Source organism: Macaca mulatta, chromosome 5 (genome assembly GCF_049350105.2).
Source record: "Macaca mulatta isolate MMU2019108-1 chromosome 5, T2T-MMU8v2.0, whole genome shotgun sequence".
Taxonomy (NCBI): domain Eukaryota; kingdom Metazoa; phylum Chordata; class Mammalia; order Primates; family Cercopithecidae; genus Macaca; species Macaca mulatta.
In genome coordinates, this window is record NC_133410.1 from 156045450 (window position 1) to 156057309 (window position 11860).

The following is an 11860-nucleotide window of genomic DNA, read 5'->3' on the forward strand; positions in this document are numbered from 1 at the left end:
ATCCCCCACCTCTTCTTTCAGGAAGGAAATAGTTAAAAAAGACTCCTGCCCTTCGGGGCCTGGAAGGGGGCGGCAGCTTTGTGCTTTTTAGTGGTGGCTGTGTCCCAGGATAGCTGGAAGGTTAGGACGCTCTTGCGGTCCCAGAGTGGAGTGGAAGTTCTGGAGCTTTGGGAGGAGACGGGGAGGACAGACTGGAGGCGTGTTCCTCCGGAGTTTTCTTTTCCGTGCGAGCCCTCGCGCGCGCGTACAGTCATCCCGCTGGTCTGACGATTGTGGAGAGGAGGTGGAGAGGCTTCATCCATCCCACCCGGTCGTCGCGGGGAATTGGGGTCCCAGCGAGACCTCCCCCGGAGAAGCAGTGCCCAGGAAGTTTTCTGAAGCCGGGGTAGCTGTGCAGCCGGAGCCGCCGCCGCGCCGGAGCCCGGGACACCGGCCACCCTCCGCGCCACCCACCCTTGCCGGCTCCGGCTTCCTCTGGCCCAGGCGCCTCGCGGACCCGGCAGCTGTCTGCGCCCGCCGAGCTCCACGGTTGGTTGCAAGTCCTTCTTATCGGGACTAGGACTGGGGCGGGTGCGGGGATGGCGGATACACTGCGTGGGCCCCTGGGTCGGGGGAAGACGAGAACTGGGAACGTTCTGGCCCGAACTCCCTGCAGCTTGGGCGACCCGTCGCAGCAGGGGCTGGCACCCACCTGCCCCAGGGCGCGTGGGGAGGCGGGCGCCTTCTGTGAGGGGTGCGGTCCGGGAACGTGTAGGGTTCGGGGAACTTCACCTCCCCACGTGTAGGATTTAGGATTCGGAGTTTTAGGAAGAGGAAGCCCAATGGTTTTCCCTGGGTGAACCCTTTTCCCCAGGCATGCAAGAACTTTGAGGAACACCGAGCTCTGTGGCTTGCTCCAGCGCCTACTTGTGAAGTTGGTTCCACAGCCTTTCCTTACTCGCTTGCTTTTCCTCCCCCACATCTGGGTCTGGGTATGCCAAGGGTAGCCAAGGGCACTCGGTGTGAGGGACTGAGGTGTTTGGGAAAACCCCCAGTGTAGCTAGTTTTGGAAATCTGCCTATGAAGGTCTGGGTGTTTTGTTCTGTGCTCGCCTTTAAAGGACACTTGTTGCTTCGCACGTGCAGAAAACAAGAGCTGCTTCTAGATAATCACCCTCTGTTTACATCATCCTAATGGCTTTCCCCTGATAGAGTTGGGGGTGGGAGGCACGTTAAAGTCAGGCGTTGTCTCTAAGGAGAGTTGCTCATTTCTTAACCGGAGAGCAAACCCACAGAAAACTTGTAAAAAGTGCCTAGTTTCCTTGTTTTTTCCCCCACCTGTAGTTGTCTATGTGTTCGCTGATTGAGAAACACCTTGGCAGTCATTTCTGTAAATTGAATGCTCTAAACTCATGCCATTTTGATAGGGTCTGAATTTCCAAATTACCAATTACAGGTGAACTTTGATCCTGAAAGTCTCATATGTTAAATGGTTAAAATGTAAGCGTAAGGATTCAGTCCTCTTCCTTAATAATAGTTTTTGCACTCCCCAAACTCTCAGACCCCAAACAGGAAGAATGCTGAATCTGTAGACCATGCCCTTCAGGTCTGAACCTGAGATGCTTCACTAGCGCTGTGACTGATTATGACTGATGATTCAAAGCACAGCCTGACTCAGATTCCTGGAAATGAACTACGAGCCCACCTTGGAAGAACCTGCAGTTGATGGGCTTCTTTCATTTGATTTTGTACTTTCACCCAATGATAATATGACATCCACATGCCTTTGCCAAGTATCCCTTCGTTTTGCAGCTTACCATGTGTGGAGAGCTGACAGAGAAGTCATCAGAAATGATTTCTGTGGTGGTGTCATTGTTGGAGGAGGAAGGAAGGGGGTTTTAATGATAGCTGGCTCGTGCCTTAAGAACCCACAGCGTTGGCCTTACTTCCTGCCATAATCTAACCAAGCAGACCAGCATGCTAAGGTTCAAAGCACCACGGGACCTCTGATGAGTAGAGCAGTACCCACCGTAGCCAGGTCTTCACAGGTCAGTTCCCAGCCGACTGGAACTGGCAGAAAGCCATTCCATTTCTGGAAAAGGCCTTCTCTCTCTCATTTTTAAGAAAGCTGTTATTGAAGGTTCTGTTTCACTTGGGAAGCTGGAAGACATTAGTCACTAAACAGCACAAGATATGAAAGTATTTCTTCTCCCCCTGTCTCTGTGATCCAAAGAGGAGGATGACAAGAAGCTTTTCTCTTGGAGTCCTGGTCTTCCCTTTGGAATAGAAATGGTGTCATTTCATAGGTCTGTCAATTTTTGGCCAGATACTCACTCCAGATTATAAGAAGCAGGAAAAAACTGCAAACTGTTTATAATTAAGTCTAATCAGAGCTGAAAATTACATGGCCTGCCTCTAACCTTGAAAAATTGATATTTTTCCCATTTAATCAGAGTGAGTCAAGTCCTATAAGCAAAATTACGTGTCCTGCCATTTCTTGGCTTTGAAACCTTGACCTAAATACTTCTTCAAGACTCCGGTTTCCTTATAAGTAAAATGGAGATATTGCTCCTGCCTACCTAGAGTCGTAAAGCTCAAAGCAGATAACAGATACATGTATAATAAGTTACTATATGTAAATACTATTATTATTTCAGAGTTCGGGGGGGAAATCTCTGGGGAAGGCAAAAGTATCCAATACTTGCACTTTATATATACCCTATACAACTTGAATAAACCTTATTTTATCCACGTATTGGCCAAACCTAAGCTTTGCTGATTTCCCAAGATAATTGTCAAAATTCCTAAAAGTGGTTAATACCAACCTTGAATAGATTCAGAAAAAGGATTCAATTTTTTTTACATTTTATTTAATTTTTTTTTTTTTTTTTTTTTTGGAGACAGGATCTTACTCTGCTGCTCAGGATGGAGTGCAGTGACTCGGTCATAGCTCACTGCAGCTTTAACTTCCTGGGCTCAGGTGATTCTCCCACCTCAGCCTCCCAAGTAGCTGAGACTACGGGCACACGCCACCACGCCTGTCTAATCTTTTTTATGTTTTTTAAAGAAAGGGTCTCACTAAGTTGCCCAGGCTAGTTTCAAACTCCTGGGCTCAAGCGATCCTCCTGCTTTGGACTCCCAAAGTGCTGGGATTTTAGACATGAGCCACCATACCCAGCCAGGACTCAATGTTTTTAAGATTAAATTATGACCTGGGATTAAATTATGACCTTATTTAATTAAATTAAGATTAAATTAAGATTAAATTATAACCTTAATCTTTAATTAAGATTAAATTATATGACCTGAAAATATATACTTTACAGACACATACAAACACCATTGCATAAATCAGATTATGTCTTCATTTGAAGATTCATAAAAGCCTACAGAAAAGGAAATATATAAAATATTGAAATAGGATAAGCTATTTTTAATTATCTTTGATTATTCCTCATTAAAGTCTCCTAGACTTCCTGGACAGGAAGGACCACTTGCTCTCTGCAAGTGACTTAAAAATAAATAAATAAATAAACAAACAAACCACACCAGATGGTCTTTGAAAATGTCTAACCACCCTCCTGAGTCTATTGCTTCATCTAAACTCTGGAGACTTCTTTAAAATATTTTACGTACAAATAAAGCATGAGAATGAGACAGAGGATAGTTTAGTGGTTAACAGCTCCAGCTCAGAGTTGGACTGACCTGCCTTAGAATCGCAGCATTGCCACCCATCACCCATGGCCTTGACAAGCTGCTTCACCTTCCTGGGTCTCTGTTTCCCTATCTTCAAAATTGAACCATGGATCTACCCCCATAGGACCACTGTATGGATTATAGGGCATCATGCACATATAGTACTGGGTACAGTGACTGGCATAAAACAAATGTAGCTATATAGGATGGTAAAAAGATAGTATGGGGACAGATGTCCCTTGGAAAACCAATGCTATGACTAACCTGGGAAAGTTCATTACTCTCATTTCATTCATCAACAAATACCGTATTATGATGATAATTTCTGAGAAATGAAAAAGCAAAAAAAGTATGTAGAAAACTTAGATTTTATATATTAATCATCAAGGTTTTCAAAACAAATGTTTTGTTTTTATCAATTATTTCATTTTTAATTGAAACTAAAATGTGTTAATGGTGTTAACCGGAGTTCTGATTAACATTTCATAACACTTTAGATGGCTACCTGTGCTGCACTTCATTCCTATGTTCATTATTTACCATATGCAAGACAGCACACATTTTAGAACACTGAATTTTTACATTTGATAATTTTATTTTATGCCTCAATACTCTGTACCCTTTACTCAGCATATAATGCCTTTTCTTTTTCATTAAAAAATATGTTTGTATCTCAACTGTTGAAGATTTTTGTAATTCAGGTTCTTATCAACCTGAATGTAGAGAAATGAGTAACTACTACTTGAAGGAAAAACTGCCATAGCCTCATCCATATTATGATGTAGATATAAGTATAGCTATGTATAGAGATGAGTGAGAGAGACAAAGCAAGAGAGATAGGGAGATGGAGATAGAGCTAGAGATGGAGATAGAGACAGAGATAGCGATAGAGATGGAAATGGAGACAGAGATGGAGATGACGGAGATGACGGAGATGATGGAGATGGAGTTGGAGACTGACATAGAGGAGCTAGATCTTGCCCTAATAGAGGTTTGGTTTTTTTCTGGTTTTACTCTGCCATAGGGTAACCTGATATATATCTTATCTAATCACCAAATATATCCTGCATTTTAATTTAATCAATAAATGATCATTGACTCTGATCTTTTTGGCAACTGGGTTTTGTAACAAAAATTATTTTTCCTTTTGTTTCAGGTGAAAAAAATAGTGAAGGTGTAAAAGCAGCACAAGTGCAATAAGAGATATTTCCTCAAATTTGCCTCAAGATGGAAACCGTTTGCCTCAGGGCATCCTTTTGGCTGGCACTGGTTGGATGTGTAATCAGTGATAATGCTGAGAGATACAGCACAAATCTAAGCAATCATGTGGATGATTTCACCACTTTTCATGGCACAGAGCTCAGCCTCCTGGTTACCACTCATCAACCCACTAACTTGGTCCTACCCAGCAATGGCTCAATGCACAACTATTGCCCACAGCAGACTAAAATTACTTCAGCTTTTAAATACATTAACACTGTGATATCTTGTACTATTTTCATCGTGGGAATGGTGGGGAATGCAACTCTGCTCAGGATCATTTACCAGAACAAATGTATGAGGAATGGCCCCAACGCGCTGATAGCCAGCCTTGCCCTTGGAGACCTTATCTATGTGGTCATTGATCTCCCTATCAATGTATTTAAGGTAGGAAGTAACCACAAATGTATTTGCAGATTTAAACCCGTGCTCTGATTCCACATGGAGAGTTGCTGCAGACTTTTCTGACCTTTGGAATTTTATCTGTGTTTTTACTGAGAGCTATTTCTGCTATCTTCTAACTACTAGTTTTAAGATTTAAAAATTTTATTATCTGTCTTATGTTACACTTAGTTTCTACCTTGATTGTAACAAAATAGTATTTCAGAGATGATAGTTCAAAATCATGGTGTTTCATGACTTGGATTCTCATGCCAGCCCTGAGCTTGCTGGTTAGACAGGCAGTCTTGGCAAGATCCCTGGATTTTTATGAAATGCAATTTCCAGAGTGAGAGCTACTGAGCCCAGAAAATACTTGAAACAAACATATCCTTGAGTTTAGTTACCTGTTGAATATGATGCTGTTCAGAAGCCAGATATCTACAGTCCAACTTGAAATGAATGGTATTTATTTTATTTTGACTGTCTAGATTAATGATTAAAGCCAAAGGGCATCCTGGTTTTTCTCAGTGATTTGGGTGACTTAAGAGATAATGGGGTCCATATGATAGCAGGCCAGTGTTGACCTTGCTGAGCAGCATTACTAATACCACGTAAAACTGGCCTGCTTTACTGTGGTCTCCTTCATTTCTTCAGTCTTAATTTATCTAGCACCCACTGTGTGCCCACCCCTGAGCCAGGCAGTAAGGAACCAAAGAGAAACACAACAAAGCCAGTGCCTCAGTGTGAGAGGAAGATAACTAACCTGTCTGTGATCACCTTGCTTACAGACTGTATTAGGCCATTTTACATTGCTATTAAAAAAAAAAAAAAAAAAAAAAAAAAAAAAAAAAAAACGGCTGGGTAGTTTATAAAGAAAAGAGATTTGATTGGCTGATGGCTCTGCAGGCTATACATGCATGGCTCCAGCATTTGCTTCTGGTGAGGGCCTCAGGAAGCTTCCAATTATGGCAGAAGGGGAAGGGGTGCAGGCACGTAACATGGCGAGAGCAGGAGTAAGAGAGAAGGGGGCAAGGCACCACTCTTGCAAACAACCATATGTCTCAAGAATCACTCACTAACTCAAGGACAGCACCAAGCCATTCATGGGAGATCTGCCCCCATGAGCCAGACACCTCCCACCAGTTCCTACCTCCAACATTGGGGATTACATTTCAACATGGGATTTGGAGGGGACAAACATCCAAACTATATCAGAGACTACTTAGTCCCAAAACAAACTAAAGCCGAAGGAATTAGATATTCCATATTTGGTCTAGTTGTTGTGAGGGAAAAATTGCTGCAAGAATTCAAATGTACTAAAATTCAAATGAAATGGCTTGATCTATGCCAGATTTTGTGAAATGTGTTTATTCTAAACCCAGGAAGAGTATTTTCCTCACCCTTGTTTTTTCCTTCTATGTATTACACATAAAAAGCAACTATTCTAAGAGGTAATATTCTGAAATATTACTTTAAATGGCAAGTTTTGTCAATTGAAGATATAACACATTTTAAGTAAAACAGTAATCTCTCAGTTTCCAATAAGTACACTTAAGCTGTGATTACATTATATTACCCTAGCAGAAATATCAGTGGTCTGACAATACAGATGAAAACAATGGTTACAATTTTGACATTACAAATAAAAACTTCCCAAAATTACACCAATACACTGTTTCCAAAATTGAAGAGATTAGAGAACAAATAATCAAAAAATTATCATCTCTTTCCACAGGATAGTGTAAATACATGTGTTTTCTGTTAGAGCTTAAAATAGGAATTGAGAACTAAACTATGATGCAAAATTGAAAACGCGTAATTGATTTTAAATGTTTAGCATACGCTACATAACTGTAAGTTTTTCTTTTAAAAAGTTTTCTCTTTATGAAATACTATGTGCATGCAACCACTTGACTTTTTCCTGACATTTCTCCTTAATGATAAATTGGAAAATTCAAATTTTGACTCTTCAGCCATCAGAGTGTGGAGTATCAAACATTGATTATTCATACTTATGAACTAGTGAACCAACCCATCATGGCTCAAGAAAATAATTAACTATCTCTGCATTAATAACTCCCTGCTGCTGTTCACCCTGAAGCACACTATGTAGATTTGACCATGTGCAAAGCAGCTTCTTAGCCAATCAATATCCACAACTGCTGGGAAGGATACCTGCTTATCTCTTTGAGGTGATACTGCCAATCACCAGACTAAACATCATTTCTATTCCATGGCAACGTTTTAAGTCAGATCATCTGGAATGTCTCTGGATTTGGTAAAAATGCAAATAGAACTTTGCTTTACATTCACTTAGCAATGAATAAAAATTAACACATTTTTATTTGACCATATTGTTCTCCCCTCCTTGGAATCCAATACTTTGTATACCTTACTGTAGTTCTAAATAATGCGGACAGTTTGACTGGTACTTTTACATCATAGGAGTACATTTAACCATCATTAATTTTAGAAAGTAAACCTTTAGGCTAAAAAGAAATATACTCTTTAGTTATTTCAATCTTTTTCCAGAGGGAAAGAGAAAAAAGCACTGGAGTGTGCTAAAGAGCCTCACAGTATTTAGGAGTGATCTCCACATTTTTCTGTCATCCTCCTCTCTAGGTCATGAGATCATACATGTTGCTATTCTTATGACTTCTAACCAGGATACTCAAGAGATCCTTCCAAGCAATGTGAGTCACAGGCCCCCATCCCTTTCCCCCATAGCTGCCTCCCACAGTAAAATTCTGGTGCTTTGGAGTCTGTCACATATTAAACCTATAGATTCCTCTAACCATATCAAGTTCACTACCTCTGTATTGCAGGGCAAGGTAGCAGCTGTCCATCTCACTTTACTATTACATTTATGTAGCTGTGAAAATAATGCATGCAATTGGAGAATATTCAGTTAAAGGGATGCATGAGCCTTCTTTATTTCCCTCACTATTAGAAGGATTAGGTTGAAAGAAGAATAAATAGTTGAAAGTATCTAATATGCTCTTCAAAGAAAGATGAGTTTTGAACCACACCTATTTTTGTGTTTAACAATTACATTAATTGTTTTTCTTTTTTAATTTGTATAAATTTATGGGGTGCAAGTGTAGTTTTGTTATATGCATCTATTGCATAGTGGTGAAGTCAAAGCTTTTAGGGTATCCATCACCAGAATAACATACATTGTACCCACTATGAAATTTCTCATCATCCACTCTCAGTTGCTTTTATGCTGAGTTCTAAGGTGTCTCCAGACAGACAACATTGCTTTGAGTCATATCAGAGTCAGCATAAGTGGAAGTAGACTATTTAAAGATTGTATTAATATCTGAAGCAAGCTAGAATTGCTGATAAGACTGTAATAATGTTACAAGAAAAAGAAGGCACGATAAATTATTCTTCCTATTAACGTTTTATTCCCTTTCTCTCACTTTGAAAAAGATTGTACTGAAACGGTTTCATAGATCAATGTGATATAAAACACAACTGAAAAGTAATGCAGCAGGTATCAAACAGCTGGGCTATTTCAGATGTCATTAACCCGTGTAGCTGTTGCTTGGTGGCTCTGGATGGCCTGTGGCATGGAAGGTGGGGTGGGCTCATTCCACACCTAAATTTTCAGAAATTTCTTAATTGATCTCCATATCTTCAGAGCTTCTTCCCCATAATATATCCAGGACTTTGCTTTCATCTGTCAAGTGCCACTGCTTCTACAAAAGCACCCAGGAGCTCCCACCTGTCCTCCTTGTCCCCCATGCTTAGTAATCAAGGCCCTCCACACTTAGGCCATACTTCACCTCCTTCCAAGTAATTCCCAACACACATGGCTCAGGTCTGTCGAAATGCTATCACTATCCCCAAGGAACATCCTTTGCCCTAAATAACATTCTCAGAGAGACTGAATATAGTCACTGAATTGCTGCTACTGAAGCATTTACAGATCCTAGTTTGAAAAATGAGTTAGGCCTAGAATTATATACATTGCATCAAACAGAAATAACCCAAAAGATGAAAAGAAGTTCCTATAGCCCTTGCTTACATACACTCACACACACACACACACACACACACACACACACACACACAACCTGATGATAAAAGAAAGTCAGCAATCTAAGAAAGTAAAATGCAAGGCAGAAGGAACCAAGGCAAGCCAATGAATGCCAGTTGCCTTCTTGGTTTTCAAACACAATGGCCTTGCAAATGCTAATGTTAAAGAAAAACTGTTTCTAAGATTATCAAAGGATAACTGATTTTTAGTTATTCAAAAAAAGGATAATATTACTAATTGCACTAGAAGATTGACAAAAGCAGGAAGGAGGAAGGGAAAGGAGTTAGCAGATTTCTTCATATACCCAAGCTTATAACCCATACTGCTGGTGGATTCAATTTGTCAATAAATTACATTATCTGATATCTGAAATTTTCAAGAAGAACAAAAACTTAGCTAAGTAAATTAATCTGTATATAGGATATTTACATTTGTTAGAATGGCAAAATAGTTAAAACATTGTCTCCATGTTGGGAGACCAAAAATAACCCCTGATTACTAGATGACAAAATAGATGAAAAGCATAGAATTTAATAATTATTTAATGATTCATGAAATATATGCCATAGAGTGTTGTCCATAGGGAGATGGGTTATAATTTTGAACAGAGTGGAAGCCCTAAAAGTGATATTTGTGCATGAGCCAAGGCTTGGCACCGTGTAGCTTCAGGATAACAGCTCTGCCATATGTATACACAGACATTTCCATATACCACTGTATCTCATCTCTTAAGCAGAAACAAGAATGCAGGGACGTGTATGTATGAGAGAGATGGAGTAAAGAGGATTAGAATGGTGGCCATGGAAAGAAGCAAGAGGTACAGTCCAATGGCTTGCCATAGACGCTTTTGACATGCATAGCAGAGAATTGATACCATGGATAATATGCCACGTAAATCACGTCTCCACTTAGCATGTGGCACAAAGCAGATCTGTGAGAACAACAGTGATAGAATCCAGTAACTGTTGATTACTAATTTTGTCTACCCTAAGCAACCACCCCTTATTGAGGACAACAATGAATAATAAACACATCTTATTTCTGCATGAAATTACCACGAATATTTTGCAATGAAAAGTCAAGACTCTCAATATGTTGCTCTGGCAGAGGATCTGAACAATGTGGAAATGAGAGACATTCACATAGAGCCAGTTTTCTCCGTGTTCACACAGCCTTTGACATCTTGTGCAACTGGAATCCATCCTTCTGGGGCAGCTTTACAAAAGTCACTTCTTGACATATCAAATCACCACAGCAATTTGTGCCTTAAAAATAAATTGTCACAACTTACAGATTAGATGCCTCAAGCATAGCAGATGTTCAGTAATGCTTGTTGTTATGATTTGATTTGATAAGGGCCTTCACTCTTAACTTCAAATCAGATTAATCTGAGATATTCAAATTAAAATGATGATGATGGTGGGGGTGGTGGTGACGATGATGATGATTTGTCAAAGGGATTCTTCATTTATAGACAAGGCAGAAGACATTATCTGTGGTATGTACATACTATTCCCCAACTTAGTCAAATTACCCACCAAATTCTGTACATGATAAGCATATTTCCCTTTTACTGCATCATCAAGCAAATAAAAACACACTTTCTCATGTACTCTAAGAATCATGCTACAATAAAATTAGCTATAGAAACTGTACTCTCTAAATTTTAAGAGAGAAAATGTGTTCCTTGACGAAGATCCCTGTTCCTCACTGGTGCACTGTATTCCAGCTAGATGTTTTCCCATAGGGTAGCTCTGATGCCGCCTCCTCTGCAAGCTCCTCTCTTTCCACACTTTTCCGCTACCTCTCTCTACTCCAGCTAACCTGGTCTATCTATCTGAGTCCTTCTTCCTGGAATATGGTCCTTCTACCTGGAATATTTTTTCCTCAGGCCTTCTCTGGCTTATTCCACTTTATTCCTTGGATCTCAGCTTAATCATCTCTTTGGCAAGTATCCGTGATCCAAACTGGGTTAGTGGCACTCCCAAGACCCCCTTTATTAACCCTGTACTAGCACTTAACACATAATCTATTGTATTTACCAGCTCCTTGGCCTGTCTGCAAGTTTCTTGAGGCGTGCTGCCATCATTCTCATTTATCACTGTATCTCCAGTGCCCAGCCTTAAAAATATTTGATAAATGAGTGAAAAAAGAAAATGCACTGTAGGTGCCTCTATTAGAATGTTTTTCTCCCTTGCAATTACAGATCTACAACCAGATCTGCTTATTGAGTTTATTGAATTTCTACCTTTTTTTCTGAAAAGCAAAATGTCTCAGGGTCCATAAATCTGTGAGAAGCTCGTGGGAAGCAGAGCAGCACATAACAGCAAAATGATTTTCCCCTTCCCTTTGTCTCTAGGGGTCGAGAGTTCTTGTCTCATGGTTCAGGCATTGTGTTAACTATTTCTGTGCAATATCCATTCTTTAAGTATAGCTGTAACTGTAGTTTTGATTGAAATATTAACCTATAAGTGATTTGGAATATCAAAATAAACATTCA

At 40.1% G+C, this 11860-nt stretch overlaps 1 protein-coding gene across 1 annotated transcript in view; it reads left to right on the forward strand.

Moving 5' to 3' along the window:
* The first annotated feature begins 87 nt into the window (after positions 1-87).
* EDNRA (endothelin receptor type A) overlaps positions 88-11860 on the forward strand; it is a 63642-nt gene continuing 51869 nt past the window's right edge. The window contains 2 exon segments of the mRNA NM_001261492.1: positions 88-528; positions 4831-5321. Of these exon segments, the coding sequence (NP_001248421.1) occupies positions 4902-5321 (420 nt within the window). The 5' untranslated portion in view covers positions 88-528; positions 4831-4901.